This window comes from Neodiprion fabricii, chromosome 7, assembly GCF_021155785.1.
Source record: "Neodiprion fabricii isolate iyNeoFabr1 chromosome 7, iyNeoFabr1.1, whole genome shotgun sequence".
Lineage (NCBI taxonomy): Eukaryota > Metazoa > Arthropoda > Insecta > Hymenoptera > Diprionidae > Neodiprion > Neodiprion fabricii.
In genome coordinates this window covers 3,894,728-3,915,648 of record NC_060245.1, presented here as the reverse complement: position 1 = coordinate 3,915,648, position 20,921 = coordinate 3,894,728, and the positions used below count along the sequence as shown (strand labels likewise).

General features: G+C 37.3%; 1 protein-coding gene across 5 annotated transcripts in view; it reads right to left on the bottom strand.

Moving 5' to 3' along the window:
• Nucleotides 1-1,301: 1,301 nt before the first annotated feature.
• Nucleotides 1,302-20,921, bottom strand: part of LOC124186521 — an 85,706-nt gene continuing 66,086 nt past the window's right edge. For 2 of the 5 annotated variants that reach the window (XR_006871684.1, XR_006871687.1), the window contains 2 exons: nucleotides 12,661-12,748; nucleotides 10,963-11,603 (listed from right to left, as the gene is read on the bottom strand). Coding sequence is in view for 1 of the 5 variants with exons in the window: in XM_046578298.1 (XP_046434254.1) it covers nucleotides 3,160-3,197; nucleotides 9,516-9,678; nucleotides 11,285-11,489; nucleotides 12,661-12,748 (494 nt within the window). In the remaining 4 variants the exon portion in view is untranslated. Of the gene's footprint in view, nucleotides 3,198-9,515; nucleotides 9,679-10,962; nucleotides 11,604-12,660; nucleotides 12,749-20,921 lie in introns of those variants that run through there. The other 3 variants (XM_046578298.1, XR_006871685.1, XR_006871686.1) reach the window with 3 other exon arrangements.

Here is a 20,921-nt window from a genome sequence, read left to right as displayed (position 1 = left end):
GAGCGCAAAAATTACGGAGCGCGTGTCCTGGAAGTCGAGTTTCACCGCGTAGCGGACCCGAAGCGCGGGATGCGGGAGGTTGAGAACCCGGTACTCGAAATTTGCGGAGCGCGACTCTCATCCGTCCGCTCTACAGCGCGGTTCGTTCCAGACTGAGGAATTCGGCTAGCTGATTTGAGATTGGTGACGTCACTTTCTGAACATCCGACATCCAAACTTTGGTTTCGACCTTTCATACTGTGTATGATGATGTATGATGTATGATGTATGATGTGTGATGTATGATGATATGATATGGTGTATGATGTATGATTTTAGATTTCACATTTCAGACAAGAAATACGCACTTGATCGTTCTTGCCGATCCCAGACTCAAGCGGCTAGGCCCTTCGATGGTCAGCCGCTGACTCAAGATATGTTCCTCACTCAACGGGTCAGCTACTAACGCTGCGGTTCTGCGACAGTTGGATGATAAAAATTGCAGCATTTATCATTATTGTCAGATTTTTACTGTCGATCCTATGGGGTTGACGTTACTATTCTAATTTTGGAAAAAATTCTCATCCAAAAATCGAAGAACGGGACTCTCCTCTGACCGAATAAACTCGAAAAAATCCAAAAAAAAAAAAACGTACCAGAACGTGTACAGGATCAAGAGCAGAAAAGAAACGACAAAAAAGACCAGCAGTAGGAAAATGACGGAGATAGCATTTCGTTTTTTGTCTGTCACTTAAAATCCAATACTCGGAGCGTCTTAAGACTGCGTCCAATCGAATTCGCTCGTAAAACTTCGTCGAAATAGTGCATCGAATGATTCATTCCAGAACAGAAGAGTCGTGGAATTTTCCCCAATATTGACACTCTCCTGATCAATCGGAATCCCAGGAACGCAGATAACGCACCGAAACAATCGTATTTCCGTAGCTAATAATATGGAGATTAGCTGATCTTCCCTTCATAAATTCAAATATGCACCAGTTACACCGTGTGCCGCTTCTTTCGCGAGAATGGCTATTAGTGTTGCCATTTTCGAATAAATAGTAATAATAATTCTTCTATGATACTTAAATGTATGCTTCATAACCTCTTCTAATATTATCGACTCATCAGCATTGCTCACATCGAAAAAAAATCGTACATTCTTCAGGTTTTCACAGTCCTGTTACCCCTTAAACCTTAACATAACAACGACAATTTTTTCCAGCTAAATATTGTAAATAATAATTTCATCAATAAATCAAGTGAGTCGAAATGAAGTGGGAACAAATAAAGGCTTTGTTAACGCTGCACATCCGTTTTTATTTTAATTCCAACTCATTTCATATTACAGTAATCATATTTACCTTACAATAAACATAATATAACAATGCAAAAAATGTTCTTCACAAAGCATGGTGTAGTACATGTATAGGGTATACAAATTTTTTACATTTTAATTGTATTTTTCATCAGCTCAACAACACCATAAATTTCGTCTACTGTACTTTATGTCCTTATGGAAGAATAAATGTGTAATCAGTTAACAAAAAATAGTGTTTCATTTTCTATTGACTATGATATTCCACATCCAAATACCACAACATCTATTGTTCTTCAAGAAAATAACACAGCAAATTACAAAATATGCTTAATTCAGACAGAGTAAATAATTATTATATACGTAATAATTTTTTTACATACAGCAATCAATACTTGTGAACAAACTGCCATTTCTCAGGTCAATTGTTATGAAAAATATCTCCGCTATAGAGGCGGAAAATCAATTATACGGTTTGGGGATGCTGGGCTGATAATCGGTGGAACTTTTGGCACATGCCTGTTCCTATGTATGTAAAATATACGTAAATCTCCACACGTAATATATATATACATATATATATTAGAAAAATAGCCGGTGGATGAAGTTTTCAGGCATTATTCATACAACTGTCAGGGCAAAAAACTTGATAATACGTACCGCGCAGTGGGGCGATTTATTTCGTATAAATCGAAAAGTTTGAAGGATCGATAGAATAAGTCGGTTCTTCCTCCGTGCGTTAGCACCTTTTCTCTCCGTACCAACCCCATTTCGCTTTTCTCCCGAAGGCAGTATAAGGTTTATAACGGGCGGCGTTAGTTTCAGGATTATGCAGGAATCACTGATAAATATTAAATAGACAAAACTTTTAATTGGCTTGATACTGCCGAACTCTTACCCGTATAATATAATAATTACGACATAATTCACGCAGCGGCGTGATTTAATTTGCGTGTGCGAATTTACGTATCCGTAGGACAAGGTCAAGATGGCGGTAATGCGATGCCTGATAGCGCGCGGGGGAATATAACGCAGATATTACGGTACGATTAAAAATGAACTCTCGAAAAAGGCATTCAAAATTCAAAGCATTTTTTAAAACTTTTTACACCTGATTATTTGCACTGCTTTAGGGCCCCAGGATTCAAGGTTACGACTTGATACGAAATTTATTTACGACCGTTGCTTTTACTACTAACCGCAAGGTGAAAATGTGGCACAATTTTACACGTCAAAAGTTTTTCCATATTTTTTTTTTTAAACCAAAATCACAGGGATCTAGTTTATCCTGTTTTTCAAATAATTCATCTGCATTAAATCTAAGTTGATTTTTTTTCTTTCTAGAATGATTTTACATTCGTTTTGCAAAAATGTCACCGGGGTGTTTATTCGCGTTTGATTCGAGTTTGATTTCTGTGAAGTGGGATCGACCTGAGAATGCATTGTATATTATGGGTGCACATTGAATGCGGGTGTCGGAACTTTGTTGAAATGAATTTTTATCCAAGAAGAGAGAAACGAAGCGGTTATAAAACGTCGAGAATCCGTCACTGGCACAACTGGCTTCCTTTAGTTGACGTTGTAGCCTTCGACGAGAATACGACGAGAATAAATATTCCTGGTTGGACTGATGAGACATTCTTGGCGTAGAATGTTTACCGCCGGATCAGAATGAGAGGATACTTCCCAAAGAAGCTTCCTGTATCATAAGTTACTTCCTTGATTCACTTTCAGACCAGTTCGCGTCCCATGAATTGTTCTGCAAACTCAGCGACGCCAGATTGGCAGATTGGCGGGCCGCGAATCTTGCGTGGCGAAAATCGCGTACCCAGTGCAATGCTCGGCGAATAACGCTGAGGTTTTCAGGAGTTCAATCCGTTTGAATTTATGCACCTTTCATCTGTTCATGAAACAGAAAAAAACACAAATTATCATCAAGATTTCATACTCCAGCTTTTTAGGGTAATCGTTTACCAAAGTTTTATTTCAAATATTGAGTTATTGAGAAAATAACTGGAAATATCCTGCATTCAAATATTTTTCATACTCGTGACTTCGAATAGCAGGAAAACAATGACGGTTACACAATACAAAAAATACGGTACTACGTGTGAAGATAACAATAAACGTAATAACAATAATAACAGTAACGGTGATAAAAATAATATAAGAAACCTTAGATCGGCTCATTGAGCTGAGAAATTTTAACAAGCATTAACTCCAGCCACTCTTTGTTCCTCTCAATAATTGTCTCGAAACAGGATTCTTACACCTTGGATGAATTATAGCAAACGCGAGGTAACTTGAATTCTTTTCCAAATCTAATTGTATCCAAATTAAATAAAACAACTTTTATAACGTGTCATTATCACTGCGATTTTTCAGGGTCTCTGCAATATCTTATAATTTAAGCCAACGTTTTTCCAACCCGCAAAAGTGTGTTTTTCACTTAAAAACTTTGAATAGAAATTTACTCCCCGAGGATCGTCAACAATGCTTGAATGAAAAAATTTTGATACATTTCTGAGAGGTAAATTCTTTGAAAAAAAAAAAAATTACCCAAGAGATGAATTTGTCAAGCTCCGCGTACTAGAAAGCTTAACACATCGCTGTGCCTGGTTATTATAAACTTTAAAATACGTCTGTTTCGCGTATATATGTATACAAAAAAAGTTCCTACACGCGTGCGTAATCAATAATTCAGTAGTAAATAAAAATCACTGTATAAAATTTCATATCCATAGCGAGATACATATTTTCAGGTACTAAATTCAACGTTATCCAGCACGAATTAGACCTTTCCCAATGTTGTTCAACAGTGAAAAGCTCGAAGCTCACTCACAAGGTCTGATGAATCCCGTTTAAATTCCCCTAAACTTTTACGACGTCCTCCAAAGTCCGTCAATTCCCTGCGCAAGGTTGTACGGATAGCATGAACGTATGAGAATATCCGAAAAGGGACGAGCGACTGAGAAATGCGTACAGAGCAACTGCCGCGTCATTAAGACTGCAGGGACGAGAGTGAGTTGCAAAACGAATTGCTACAAGACTCACGTGCAAGTTTGTAGGATTAGCGCCTCGGGGTTCAGGCCTTTTCTCACCCCTCGAGTAGGGCGTCTCGGCCTCAAACGACGCCGCTGATGAGGTGACAAAAATCACGGTTCATTCCCGGCCGACGTCGCTGCAGCAGCAGCAGCAGTAGCAGCAGCGAGCGAACCTTCAGGATATTTCAATCTTGTAATAAAGTGGGTAACAAAGTTATCGCGAACAGGGCGTGCAGGCGGCACGTGACCTAACCACCAGTTCCGTAATCACGTTGATTTAATTCAATTATCCGAGTCCTACCCCCACCCCTACCCTCGTATCCTCCCCTCCATCCACTCGATTCAGTCTCACCCCCTATTTCTCTTTCGAGTCTTAATTAAAGCCGACATACTCTGGATTCCGTGGCACCGCATTACATAACTTTGAAACGCCGGGAGCTTCTCTACATCTTCTATACAGGCACAAAAAGATGCAAATTGTTTCTCGCTCGCTTCGCCTGCCGGGCAATGCACACACGGGGTTTTCTCTTCTTTCACACCCTCGTTTTTTTCACTTTCGTTGTCGTACGAGGTACCCGCCTACAACTAAGCTCATCATCACGAGCACCATGCTCCTACGGTAGCCGCTCAAATCACCTCAGTGATGATTTTTCTCTTAAAAAAGGATGCAGATCCTCAGGACCAATGAACGATGGTACCTAATTAATTGGTGATTGGAATTTGGGCTCGTATTGTACGCTGAGAGAAATTTTTAGTTCCGGTTATCGCTCAGTCTTCAACCATTTTCATTTTTTATAACGACCGAAAAATATAGTTCTAAGTAGAAAATGAAAATTAGTTTTCTAGCCGTTACCGGAAAGTCTAGTATCCGTTACTATTATTTCTCACTATGATCACTGTTACTAGATTTTCTTGCAACTGTTGCGAAAATTTAATGCTCGTGCAAGAATAAATTGACGTTAAAGCCTTGTTTAAAATGATTACGCGTACCTCGTTTTTCGTAATTCCAACAATATTCAAACAGTTTTTTTAAACGATGCCTGTTTTACTGAATTTTTCTAGATACTGTAACAAATGAAATGTTTCTCAGAGTAACGATTCAAATACGCCCGCCCGAAAGTAAGACACGATCAAGTACAAGCTAGTTTTAAAGGGGTCTTCTAGTGTAGAAGATTAGAAAAGTCGATTAATTTCTTTTTTTTCTTACTCATTATTATAAGTATCGGCCGAAAGCCGATGTCGAAGTTTCAACAAATTTTGAACAGATAATTGATCAGTATTTCAGTGTGAGTGAATAATTAAACAGTACGAATGAGTGTATATAATTTGATTATGTAAAACTTAAGAAATGTAATAAAAAAATGTAGTATTTACAATCTTTATAATAAACATGACACGAAACGTTTTATAAATCTATTTGAATTGTAGCTATCCTCAAGTCGTAAATGTTCTGAGTTTAAAGTAGTAGGTATTGGCTTTTCGCTGTATTATTTTTCAATTTTCATCTCAACAAAATAAAATAAACGTAATATTTACAATATTAGGCTCTCCGAAAGTCTCGAGCTGCATTTCGTAGCTTACCTGCTATATTCAACAGTCGACGATACAGTTGCAACAACGAAACGAATGGTTGAGTATAAGCGTCACTTAAGGTTCCGATAAGTTGATAGTTATAATACATCGGGGTGGAGTGTTATAGACTGTGTCATTTCCGGCAGGCGAGCAAAGTTTTGTTGGCTTTAGAACATGACCTCAGTAGTTTCAGAGTACCTATTCTGGCAATCGATATAACCACTTTCCTGTTATAATCGTCGTGAGAACCAACAGAATTGTGAGAGTCATACCCGGTCCTTCCTCCTCCTTATTTAACTTCCGGCATCGTTCAACTAGCCAGCACTTATGTCATCGTTTATAATTGCTGTTGAGTAACAAAGTTGTATGTTTTTTTGGAGGTACATTCGGAACACTGAATCAGAAAAAGAACACAAGATATACTGTTTCCAGAGATCGGTCAGCTTCGAATGAAAGGCTTACTGTTTCAAGATTGGTTCCGTTTCTCATTGTCCTCCCAAAGAAGCTTCTCAACAAAAGAAAATGAGTTTCCCCTATCTTGACCAATCTCAGTAGTTTTTCGAGTCCATTTTCACAGTTCACCGGAAATTTCTTCCGTCTTTTAATCGTGTTTATTTTATTTTGGGTACAATCTCACGTTCTTCATTATTCTCGTAGCACAAATTACAGTTGGTATATATAGCCGGTTCTGCGTACAGATTCCGATGCCGACATTTTATCGACATTTTAGCGGCTTTATCGACATTTGAGCTGATTCACACCCGAGACACAAACCCTTTTTTCGGGTGCCTCACGATCTGTACGCAAAACCAGCCGTATATACCGACTAATTACTTCGAGTTACCCAAGCAAAAGTACAAAAGTGCGTTCCAGATACTGAATTCCTGTTCCTTTTTCTAAGTTCCTCCGATCCAGGCAGCACCCTGTGCAAGACACATGTGTCACCGATTAGTTGGCGGCAATTCCCGGTTCAGGACACAAGTGCAATTGTACTCTACGATTGTATCTGTGGTAGTCAAGGATATAAAACTCTTCGGAGAAAGAAGCGAGGATCCTGCGCGCCTCGGATGGATGGGATGTCACAGTTGTCGCTTTTCGTATGGCCTGGCCTGGTTCCTTTATTGGAATAGTTTCATTGGCCATGTATTAGCTATCGTCCGTCCTACACATCCCGGCGTAACTCTACCATGGGGGGATCGCCCACCCGTCCACCCCTAAAGCACGTATTTCACCCGGTGACCTCTGCGCGATTCCTACAAAATTCACCTCTCGGTGTTTACGTACGGGATTCGCCCCCCTATTTTTTGTCTCTTTTACCGTTTTCATTTGTATCGCTTTTTGTGCTACAGTCTTCGCTTTTCATGCGGCAATTTAGACGCAGATTTTCACCAACGAAACTACTATAGAGATCATTCGATTCGATAACCGCATTACAGTGAATAATTCACAGTAAAAATAATATGCATTAGTTTTGAGATAACGAATCAATCGTTCTTTTCAGTTCGATTTCTCATTGTTATAGTAATTTTTCTTGTCTCATTTTCACCACCATTGATCTGATTGATCTGATTGACGTTTACCCTGGTCATTACTTTTTTTTTTTTAATTTCGTTCTTCAAATTCTTTTCTATTTTTCATTCCCTTATTGGGGATTGTAGTTTATATGTATATATTTTTTTTCTTTCTGTATCGTGAATGGGTGAGACACGAGTGGCAAGAATCTGTGATCCATTAGTCATATTATGCTCATCCATTATCAGGGATAGTCGCAGACGGAAGTCGCTCGTTGTCGTGTTAGAGGAAACACGTGTATCGCCATTTATTTCACACCGTTCGCTTCGATGCGTAGAAGTATATATTCCTGTATTTATCCGTACAACAAATGCGCGAATAGCCTCGAGAATACATAACAATGTACATGGCAATTTCGATGTATTACTTTTGCTAAGTCGCGATAAAAGCAAATTTTTTGCTTTTCATTTTTCAGACGCATGTTTTTCTCATTTTTCCTGCTGATATTTCCGATGCCATGAATCAGGTTTTGAGGAGTATTTCTTTCTTCCAATGACACATGCATTTAAATACGAACATCAACTTTTGTACACCGAAGTCGATCAAACCTTGCAGTTTGTTGTCAGAGAATAATAAAGACACGAATTGTTCTTGTTGATACGAATTGGGAAAGTTTTACCAAAGTACAATCGAGCGAGTCTTGCGAATTTCTCTGGTAATGAATCGGGAATGTTTTCGTTTGATTAAAGTAAACGATCGAGCCTGGGTGAAATCTTTTCAAACTGACTAAAAACTCCGGGAATACTTTTTCAATTGATATTAATACAACTCGATGTTTGAAAAATCACGACAATTATAATCTTCTGTAGAAGTACCGCGAGTAATATCCTGCTCTACATTTCCGGAGGAAAATATGCGGTACAGAAAAGTTTGTATTGTTTAACGAGTATATGTTTGAATTTTGACAGAACCGAAAGCCGAGGTATTCTCACCACGTAAAATATTGCGGAAAGAAATGATCCACTCCCTTCTCTCACGGTTGTATTTTACCCGAGCGAAAGTTGTGATAGAAAAAAATAAAGAAACTTAAAACAAACGCGTATGTCCTTACTCTAAACGCAGTTATTTTTTACACCATGTTCTCGCTACTCCGAGGTTGGAGGACTCCTCTTTTCTCCTCTACTTTTTATTCCTTCAGCCTGTTTCATGCCTCACTGTCTCTCAAGTCACAAAACCACATTGCGAAATATTTATACCCCGCAATTTTACACGATTCAACATTATTCTACAGCTTATCCGGCAATCGAGTGGTTAAAATTATTATACAAATTTGAAATGTACATTTTTTAAATGAGATGTTGACGAAATTAAGAATAGAAACTTAATCGGTGAAAATTGAATCTTATTGGAATAGAAAAAATTTTGTATATATATATATATTTCTATCGTGAAAAACGATAGAATTTTGATAGTTCAAGTAAGAATTTTTTGTAGTTTCGGTTCCCGCTCAGTCCTTAACTATTTTCAATTTTTACCACAATCGAAAAATACAGTTCTAGGTAGAAAATGAAAATTAGTTTTCCAGCTTTTACCGGAAAGTCCAAGTATCCGTTACTATTCTTTCTCATTACGATCACTGTTGCTATATTTTCTTGCAACTGTTGCGAAAATTTATTGTTCGTGCAACGTTAAATTGACGTTGAAGCTTTGTTTAGCTAAAAAAGTAGAGTAAACCTCGCAAACTGATTCTGCGTTGCAATTGGCAAAAAAGGATCGACAATATCGCAAAATGTTTACGCGTACCTCGTTTTTCGTAAACAATATTCAAACAGTCTTTTTTAAAGATACCTGTTTTACTGAATTTTTCTAGTCACTGTAACAAATGAAATTTTTCTCCGTATAGAGTTTCGATCCTGCTACGATTGGATGTCAGAAAAGAACATCGGCCGTACACCGATCATAAGATGAATCAACAAGGAATAGGAAATTCGAGAAAAACCACCGTCTCGTGTTGTGTATCCATAAAAAATGTCCTTTCAGAAATAAAGATCGGTGTACAAATACGTAGGTATACATACATACATACATACATAGAAAGAGGCGAACATGACATAATATATCCAGCAGTCTGTTAAACTCGCAATTTGTCCGTGAGTTGCTCGGTTCGTCGCTGTTCAAGCGAATACGGTGAAAGATACGACGGTATTTGTTTGCCCTGGCAGTTGGACCCTGTGAATATTTTTCCTCCTGGTCCTGGAAGAGAAAAAAGAAAAATCGAGAGAGGGAAGTAGAGGGAGAGAGAGAGATGGGAAGAGAGAGGGAGAGCTTTCCGCGTCCCTCCGTTCGTTTGCGGAAGCTCGCGTCCTCCGGAGTCGCAGCGTCGCGACGCGAGACTCGGTGGCGGTGGAAAGCGGAAGAAACCATGAAGCTGTAAGAAACGTTTCGCTTCATTCCGGAAAACGGGCGACATATTTTATCGCCGAACCCAGCGGCGGGTGGGTTCGTGGAAAAGGGGGAGGGATGGGGGGGGGGGGGGGGGGGGGGGGGCGGGGGGGAGGAAGTGACACGTGAGACTCGGGGCTTCGCAAATGGGGTTGTAGCCGTCTTGTAAGATCCCCCCGAACCTCGCCGAAACCCGGAAGACGGGCAATCGAATACCGCGAGAAAACAGAAGCGGAGGAAATGGAAACGGGATAAACAGGAACCACGAACTGTATTCCGAATTCAGCAGCCCCATTAAAATACAGCTACTTTCTAACAAGGCAGTCTGTTTGAGAATTTATGTCGATCGTTACACTTCAAATATTTGATCATAACGAGGGCTTTGATTAATCTCTTCAGTCGTGAAAACAGGAATTAACCATTGTTTCGAGATTTTTCTACAAGGATTATTAGTGGAATATTTTACAAGATATCGAGAAAATTTTTCAGAAACATTTCTGATTTTTGGTATTGAATACGGTTTTTAATGTTCAAAACTTTAGACGAATTTGAATTGTAATTACTTGCGATCGGGAGACAAAAAAAATTTATGCAGTCAAAATGTAAAATTTTGATCGAAGAAGGGTTGGAAATAAAATCGCAATATGACAGCTGATGGAATAAATTAAAGAATTATACTTTGACTCTTTGATGCGTCGAAAGTTATTGAAATCGGAAAAATATTTCATTTTGCTCGACAGTTATTTTTTGCTTCAATTCTTGAGTGAGGATTTTTAATTTGAGAAATAATATTACACCTAACGTAATAGCTGAAACCCCAAGAGACACATTTTTTTATTTACAATTGCATCAAGTTCCCAAGGAAGCTTATAAACTATCCAATATCCAGCAAACTCTGTATGCTGATTTGTCTTGATTATGTTCTACGATAATTGATCATTCGGAATTTTAAATATCTAATATATTACAGTTACATTCGCGTAATTACACTTGTAGTTACTATTTTTTCTTCTTCAAAATTACGAACCACAATTGCAATTGGTATTTTTTTTTTTCTTTCTTTGAATTACAAATGACAATGGTGAGTATAATAAGAAAATTACAAAGTAATCAGTAACGCCTGGTAAAAAATTACGAAATTAATCAGTATCGTTTTTTTGCCCAGCTATAAATTACAATTTCAATTACAACACCAATTTGTAATCACGATGTAATCAATTACAGAAATTATTCAGTGGCGCCCAACTATATGTTAACAACTGACACACGTATAAACCGTTCTAAATATTATCCTTCGTCGGTGTTTATTGATTAGAATTTCAAGTTCCTTGGTTCCTATCGTTTTTTTCAAATTGTAGTTTTGTTTATTCTGTTTTTTTTTTTTTTTTTTTTGTTTTACTTCTTTCAAAATTCTCACCCGTTCCGCCACGTGGAAAGTACACCTTATATCAAATCTCCTCGGATATTCCATTCCGCTTCGCAAATTAGGATATACAAGGTGAGCACCGGCTGTTCGAATCGTTCGTGTCGCCGAGGTTTCGCATCTGGCATACTCTCCTCCCCGCTTACCGGCAGGTATGTATCTCAGAACGGTCCGGATCTTCAATGGGGTTTCAGCGTATCTACAAGGAATATTAAGCGGGATTCCCTAATCGTCTAGCTCTTAACGCTCCGCCCTCAGCCTCAGCAATGCTGCCAGCGTCATATTCCGCGAATTTGAATTCCAGACTTTGCTCCTGCGCAGGCAAGAAATGCCCTGTAATTAGGGGCTGGAAAGCAACTCTGCCGGAATGTTTAGCTTCTGCTTTTCTTCGTTTGCATTTTACGAAAATGCCTTTTGGCGATTTTTCGAAAACCACGGCTAGATTTACTTTGCAAGCGATATTTCGATGTGAAAAAAAAAAGAAAACATACGCGCGGATTTTTTGGAATTTCTACTATTTGCAATTATTTTCAGAGACTCGATGTTAGGGCAACAACAACAATTTTCATATCGAAATATGACGCTAAGAATAATACTGAGAATTAAATTTAGTTATATTGATGAAAAAAAAGAAAAAAAAATAAATTGAAATAAGTTGGAAGTGGAAATGAAAACCAAATCTATGATGAAAATGTATGATTTCTGTTGTTATTCGTCCAGTTTGTTGGCTGATTATTTTATACAGGGATATAATAAGGTATTGAAACGAAATTCAGATACCTACTGACAATTCTCAGCAAAATTTGACCTAATATTATGTTCTGAAATCTTTGATATTTCCACTTTTTTTTTTCACAATATTCACGAAGCTGAACAGAGGTGTCGGTACATTTTCCACAGTGAACTTTCTAAGGTTCTGTTTCAATGGGAAACATGGATATTTTGAAAAAAATTTGAGCTAGAAAACTCAAATTTCTTCAATTGAAAATCAGCGTGTAACATTTTCTTATAAATTCTATAGACTTGGAATAATATATTACCAAAAAATTTATATCCAATTTGATTAGTACGACCAGTTTACTCAATTGTTTCTAAATTTCGATTGTTTTGCAGAAAAATCCTGACCTACATAAGTTCAAATCGAAATTCGTCTCTCATTATGCTTGATTTTGCCGCCCTTGTATTATTTGACATTGCTTTCCAGCTGCGATCGTACGAGATAGAACACGTATTTAGGCGTAATAAATGGGTGAAAATGTAGGATCGTCCCAGCGAGGAGTCAAAAATTCACATGATTTATGTGCAGCGAAAGTAAGTGAGGTTCTACTGATTAATAATACACCGCTGAGAGACAGCAAACAGCCTTTTACCTCGTCTCGTTGGGATATCCGCGATGCCTTGTCCTCGTATTTTCGTTCCTCGAAGAAACCCGACTCGTCGTTGAATTAATGACTGTGCCTGTAAATTTGAAATAAAAAATTTTATAAAAAGGGCCAGGAGCTTGGGTTTTTAAGAAACACGAATAAACGACAGAAGAAAGATGAATATTACAAAAAGGATTTTTCTAATTTTAACGCAACAACTCGAAACTTGATAAAAATCACGGTATAATCGTTTAATCAACGAAAAGAGAAGCAATTATCGGACCTGGATTTACGTAGAATGTGAATAAAAGAGAGAAAAAAAAATTCGTATTTGCATATTCTGAAAAAGTCAGATGACGGTAGATTTAAAGTGAAAAAATGTCCAACGGGCATTGAATGAGGATGGTGTTTGAAGATCGTCAAGTATCAAGTCGGAAGAGACGTAGATCGAGTACGTTCTTCGAGCTAGTGAATTCTTCCCCTGAGAGAAAACGTTCAGAGGCTTCTTCGTCAATTTTTAAGCTCGATCAATCAACCAGTCCTCTCTCAATCTGTCTATCGATTCTCCAAATTCTACTGCAAATAGATGTCGCCTCCGAAGAGAGAAATAGGATTTTTCCTCAAGTGGACTTTGAGAGGAGAAGCACAAGAGAATAAAAAAGAAAAAAAGTAAATGGAAACACTGCTAAATTCTCATCGATTCAATCATTTTCACGATAAATCCACACCAATAATATTATGTTACATAAAGTTACTGCATCAGTTTTTTCGTTGAAAAAATCCCAGGAATTGACGAAATTCGAATCATAATTAAATTCTTAGAAAATATTCACAAACGAGTATATATTTCATCCGTTTTACTCTACGAGAAAATAACTTTGGACGATTTTCAAAGAAGTAAAATATAAGCTAACTGAACAGGGAGAGAAAGAAAAGAGCAGATTTTACTAAAAATTGCAGAAAAAGAAGGATTCGTTGAGATTTCTGATAAAAAAAAAGCACTCCAGTCAACGATATATTTTATTACAAATGTAGTAGATTTTACGAAATACATTTTACCAAGAAAAACCTGACGTGCCACATTTTCCTACAATTTTAAGTAAAATCTGCTCTTTTATTTCACTCCATGAAATTAGCGTTTTTCACACGTTAAACATCGAACGGTTAGAAGAATATATTTGTGGAATAAAATAAAAAAATAAAACAAAAATGATGCGATGATAATACTAAAGTTTGAAAGGCAGGTAAAAATATCACTTTTTTCGAATCTTCGTCATTTTAACTTCGAGAAAAAATTGTTTCCTAATTCAATTCCACTCAATATATCGCATATCAGCATAAGATAAAAACCAACAAATTCTAATTAAGGAAATTTTGAGACAACGATGTTTTAACGAAGGGACCCTAAAGGTTCGGAGTCGGCATACCATGCCAACACCCATAAGGCGAGGCTTTCGGTTCCGGCTAAGAAGAGCGTGCAAAAAACAAAACTAAACAACAACAATAATAATAATAATATACGACAGGTACAACTTAATAGCGCCGACTTATTCACAGGCCCAAAGGCATTATTTTTACGAGGCAATAAATAATTAGCTCAAGCCTAACACGCTGCTTTTAAATACGTATAGTATATATGTGTGTGTATGTGTGTGTGTATATATACATATATATATATATGTATATATGTATTGTATAATACATAACAGGCGAAGCAATGCTCAGGTGAAGCAAAAGCCGCCCCTCGTCTAAACTACCGCCCGGAAATTAGGCGTGTTGCATTCATGAGTTTCCTCTTTAAGAGCAAGGCCGAATTTGCCGCCTTTAGATGCGAGGATTACGTCTAGATACTGTGGAAAAAAAAAAAAAAAATGATTTTGAAATTGAGTGGGACGACGATAAATTTTGCACGTCGCACGCTTGATTTGAAAATTATAGGGTGTAACGTTCAAACTTAACGCTCCGTATCACCGAAAATCTTAGGAATTTGGTAATGAGGATCGAATTTTTTCATCACCGAGTATTTTTCGATCGCAATTGTTTTTTGCTTTAATTTTTTACGCACGTTGAGAGATATTTTTTGATTCTGGTTAATGGGTGAAAATTGATTTATTTGCTTTCATTTTTTTACCATAGGCGATGAATATCTACAGTACATCAGCTTCGTATTAAAAATTTTTTGAAAATACCGCAAGAAGACGATGCAAAGCGTGAGCCGTTGGCACAAAGAATTTGGATTCGGACAACGTGAGGAGTGAAATTTATTTGAAAGGTTGGATTCGGTTCGGTTCTGTCCGGGTTCTGGCGGGAATTCTCCTCCGGAGAAAACATTATCGGTGCTTGTAGACAGGAGGGCGTCGAGGCTGCCGGTATTGGCAGGACGAAATTGATTCCACAAGACGAACGGACATTCGAGGTCCTGCCGGGCAAGCAAGGAAGGAAGGAAGGAAGGATGGAAGGAAGGGAGGAAGAAGGAGTGGAGTTGGAGCAGCGGTCGCTGTCTTCCGAATACAAGGAATTGATCACCGGCTTCTTTTATTTGACACCAGGAATCCTTTATGTCCTCCAACGGAATGGTTTCGCGGGTTGAAGGGAAGGGATGGAAGGAGGGGTGTGACACGAACACCCCGCTTCAGCCTCGTCTCGACCCAGCGAAACGATACACTTTTAATGCCGTGGGTTTTTTACCTTTATTACAGATTTTTATCGGACGGATGATCATGAATTTGTCCGGCAAATGATGGAAAAGATTGAATAAAAAAAAAAATTGGAACTCGATGTGAATTTGATTGTCAATACCATTGAAGCTATTTCGATGGAAAAACAATTTATTTATTTTTTTTGAATTTTAACGAATCTTCACGTTTTCGAACTCTGCGCTGAGTAAAACAGGTATAGTTGAAAAAAAAATTGTTTGAATATTGTTGGGATTACGAAAAAATAGGAATCGTCAAAATCATCATTTTAATCAATCATTTCCGCAAATCAAAGATCACCGTCATTTTTCTCAGCTACTTTTTTGTTTCTACTTAGTTTTGATTTTATACGGATAAACATTGATATTAAAATTCGCAGAGTAATTATTCTCAAACCTTGCACACTTGCGAAAAATCTTGCAAAGAATTTACCTACTTCTCAGAGTTTCCGTTCTGCCTATTTAGATTCTGGACTGCAGCAGATGGCGCGATAAAAACGTTGAAACCTCATCATATGCGGGGCATGAAAACTCGATACTTTCTACCGACTTTTGCCGAATTTAGAGAAGAGTGTACAGTTTTATGTCCAACCGTCTCTCCGAGGACCAAGGATCTGCACTTTCCGAAAAGTCGGTTAGCCATAAAAAATTCTACCGGATGCGTCTGAAATCGACAAAATCGAGATGCGTGCAATTTTACCAATGAGTCGGTTTAAAAATACTCAAACAAGTAGAACCCAAGCTTTTCATAGAGGAAATTATTAACTCGAGTTATTAATAGAATCTTATACTTCAGGGACAATAATAACAATTAAAATAAAAAAAAAAACCAAAAAAAAATATGTACAATGTATATATTATGATAAAAACAAAAAATGTAATATACTTGTAATAAATTTATACAGACATTTAACACAATTCTTAAATCGTGTCTGTTCCTTTTTTCTTCGTCCTTTCCTTCTTTGTCACGGAGAAAAGCACGCGGGTTAAAAAAAGACGCGTATATAACCTAAATCGGTGAAAAGCGAGAAGGATTTGAACGGCTTCCGAACGATAACCACAATTCAAATTTAATAGCTATCATATTTCCGGGGTGTTTGAACGAAGATGAGAAAATTTCTCCGAGGTGAAGTGACTGTCAAAACACTTCTCTTTGCCTCGTAAAAAGAGAGATAAAAGCGATAAGGGTAAAAGGAGAGATCAAAATAAGGAAGAAAAAGAAAACACGGTACGGATCTGTCTGTTAAAATTTCAACGCACGTAAATCTTAAAAAAAAGCACAAAGCGTGCTCTCACTGTCAATTATTCGAGGTTGAATCGCTGCCTTATTTACGATTTCAAATCATCCGTCTAACTTATATTTTGGTGTTATAAAGAAACATGTTTTGCAAAGTTGATTAATCGAATTGCGTGAGTCTGTTTAATGAATTTTTTTTAAATTGTTCAATAGATGCAATTTCAATTTAAAACGGACAAACTTCGAGACACGATTCAAGTGTTGATACAGATTTTTCTGTAAATTGAACGACACGTGGGTATATTTGAGAATTTTCTGAAAAAATCAGAGAGACAGAGAGAGTGAGTTGTAAGAAAATTGATTATTATCTTGCGCGGGTTTAAATTTCTGGCCGGATACGCGGTTGGTAAAAAGCTCATTTCCGGAAGGGTTGAAGTATAAACCGAAACCAACGTCAATGACCGCGAATGCTGCAGCAGTCAAAGCTGGGTGGATAAAATATTGACCGAGGTTCGATCAACTTTTCAACTTGAATAAATATTTACCCGAGAGCTTGCAAGCTCGTCCGAAACCGGCGATGCAGTTCGTGTTAATTATTCAATCTTGCAGCAGGCTAGCCGGCATTGCAACCGGGGCACTCGATTTGTCCGGTGCTCTTGGATCCGTTCAAAGCTCAGCAGCAAGTTCAAAAGCTCGCGGCAGATGCCGCGAAGCACGTCGTTTGATCGATCTCGTTTTTTTTTATTTTACCTTTTACGGCTTATTTTACGTTGCGAAACAAAACAAACATAACAGTATAAGAACAGGGAAGAAAAACTTGATAAAAAAAAAAAAATAAGAAAAAAAAAAACGAGGACAGTGGCGGGATGTAAAAAATTCTTTTCCCTCTTCTTTTTTCTTCCTCCTCTTCTTCTTCTTATGACGCGCGCCGGGCTGTAAAATTCATCCTGCATCCGCAAATCCCGCGGGGAGTTTGCGCTGCTCCTCGGCAAGAGTCATGAACGATTCATCTCATTTCCCAACGTATTTCCGCAGCTTGGCTTCGCTCGGCCTCTGTAAAGTTTTTGATGAGCCAAGACGGCAAGACGCTCGTGGTTATGCATTTCCAGATATTCCGTTTCACCTGGCGATGTCTTTCGCACGCAGGCAATTTATTGCGGTCAGAATAATAAACTTTCCTGTTTCGAAACATTCCGAGTTCTTCATTTTATCCCCGTTTATGACGCGTAATATGATTTAAAAAAAACTCTCTGCCTCAATTATCAGTCTCATTTCGTACGATTTTGAAAGTTTTCCAAAAATGTTTGTAAAAAAATTATTTTAGTCGTTATCTAAATCATTTGAACCGTCCTGAATTACTGATCATATTCCCATTTATAACACAGAATTTGATTGAAAAACTTCTCTGCCTCATTTATCAGTCATTTTATACGCTTTTGAAAATTCTTCAAATATGTTTTCAACGCAATCATTTCAGTTGTTATCAAAAAACATTTCAACCATCCTGAAACTCTGATTCTATTCCCAATTACAAGAACTAATCTGATTGAAGAAATTCTCTCATTTAATTTTCGGTCTCATTGCGTACAATTTTTTAAATATTATAAAAATTTTTGTACATAACGCAATCATTTTAGTTTCTAGGAAAAATATTCTATAAATATTTGAAATATAATAATTGCAGTAGAAGATAGCCGATTTAAACATATGCATAAATGGGTGTGAGAAAAGTATTGCAAGTTTCTTGGAAATTGCGAGAAATTCTCGCGTCGTTCAGGAAAGAGCAGGTAAAACGTCGTCCTGTGACAGTTTAGTCCTTCTCTCTTCTTCTTATTTTTTTTTTCATTTTTATTTTTTTTTCTCTTCATCGTTCTGTTTTTTCTTTCATCTTTTTCTTCTTCTTTTTCTTTTTCTCCTTCAGCAACGTTACATATTAAATTGCCAGCTGGTGCGGCTATATATTCCCGTTGGAATTAACTTTTTTACGACAACTGTCACGTGGAAAGAAGGAGACGACGCGCGGCTTCCGCGGAGCTTCAGAAATTTGACGTGCCGAGATAACCGCAACGAATTATGAGAATCCCGGCCAAAGAAATTAAAATCTGCATTCAACAGTACGAAAATTTGTCGTCGTCTGGAATTCGGACAATTTCGCAATATAACTTCTTGAAAAAAAAAAAAACAAACAAAACAAACAAATTGAAAAGAAAAAATAAAGACATTAAACCCGACACAAGTAAAATAATTTTCTTCGCTCGAGTCAAAATTCAAAGACAAAATAAAAAAATCCACCAGGATCCGCACACGGTTTGAGTGAGAAAAAGAAAACGTGTTTTATACTCGTTTGTGAGATGAGCGAGAATCTGCGTGGCTGCAACGGTTTATTACCTACAATTTTTTACCCCATAACGCATCGTGGTTCCGTTCGCGTGTGAAGTTGAATTTTTTTATTTTTTTTTTTTGGGGTGAGGGGGATTTAGTTAACAACTGTAATTATCGACTCAGGGATTTATGGACTGTATTCTATAGTTAAAATAAACACCGAATCTCTGTTTTTCAGCCTTGAGCAACGCGCTGCGGGATTCTTTCTCTTATTTTTTACCCTTGCATGATTTTTTCGTATCCAGCCAAACCTTGAATTCACATTTTTCGTCTCGTTTTTTCACTTATTTTTCCCGATCAAACCGCTGATTCACTGTTTCGGAATTCGTTCAAAGTATATCGAACAGAAAATCTCAAGTTACCTTGGATGCTCGTTTCGTGATCATTCCATGTATCGATATAAGGCATTCTATGCCAAATCCACTCATTTTTTACACATCGAATCATATTTTTAACGTTGATATTTGTATGCGAAAGATTATTCACTTGTAAAATGAAAACAAGATTAATTCAGAGCTGCTTGAAATTGAAAAACCTGACCATTAACGATTGAATTGAGATAAATAACGAGTAGATTTTCATTCAGCCGGGATAAGATTTACTCACCAATTACACACGAAGAAATGTTACTTCTATACAAGCAGTATCCTCCGATATTTCAAGGAAACAATTTTTACATTACATAGTTTATCAAATGCATAATCGGACGAGATATTTACTTGTCCGTTTTCAAACTAATTTCCTGACGTAATTAAACAATCGTTATCTACGCGGGACACCCGGTACATTGCGGCAAAACCCGGCGAAGTGAATATTAAATATAATAGAATCAATTTTCTATGGCAGGTGTTAAAATTATAAGGCATCGAGGATCGATACGGAGTGAGAGAGGGAAGCGGGCCTCTCTCTCAGCTGCCGCAACGGATAGTCGAAACTAGCGAGGTTCGATATAATTAGGGGCATTAACCGTTTTTCATAATTATTACCCAGATGCAGCGGCAACCGATAATCATACAGCCCCGATACGGGCACCGAAAACCCTCTTCGACTTCCATTTTGTGCCTTACGAGCCGGTCTTTGAAACCCGAAATTTTCAAATTCAATTGCTGTAAAATTAGTTCCACTCGTTGTCAGTTTTGTTTTATGAAGCTACTGTAACCAATTAACTACCATATTAATCATTCCTGTTTCTTTTCAAGCTCGCTTTTATTGCTGCGAAAAACAAAAAGAAAATTAATATTCCGGTAAGATGAAAAATCCGAGTTGAATGATCTGCAAAATATGTCGACAATTGTTACGAAACGCAGATAAATGAATGAATTTAAAAAAATTAGTTCCACATATTGTCAGTTTTGTTTTATGAAGCTACTGTAACCAATTAACGACGATATTAATCATTAATGTTATTTTCAGGCTCGCTGTTATTGTTATATAAAAAAAAAAAAGGAAATGAAAATTCAGATAAGATGAAAAATTCGAGTTTAATGATTTGGAAAAAATTATGATAATTATTACCAGATGCGGATGAATAAATAAATTGAAAAAAAAAAAAAAAAAAAAAACAACAACTTTCATTCAATTTACACGTAATTATAACATTTAGATAACAAAATCTGAAATTTTCAAGAATCTATTCGTAGGATTTTATCTGTGGGTCCTTTGTTATTGTATACGTGGTAATTATATGTAGGATCGTAATATGCAGGGGTAGATGTTACCTGCTTGGTAAACGGTTGCATATCTGGCACTCTGCAATTATATTCGTGGGTATTAATTTACGTCTTAACGAGGATCGACGGAAAACAAGGCTGACGGGATAAATAAACGCGATACTCGTTGCACGAATGCGATGTTATACAGACGCGTGTGTGTGCCTTTGGCGAGCCGGGATGCGATTAAATTAACGGAAATTCAGTTTACCAGACGCGTATTAAATGGAATTTCGATACGAAC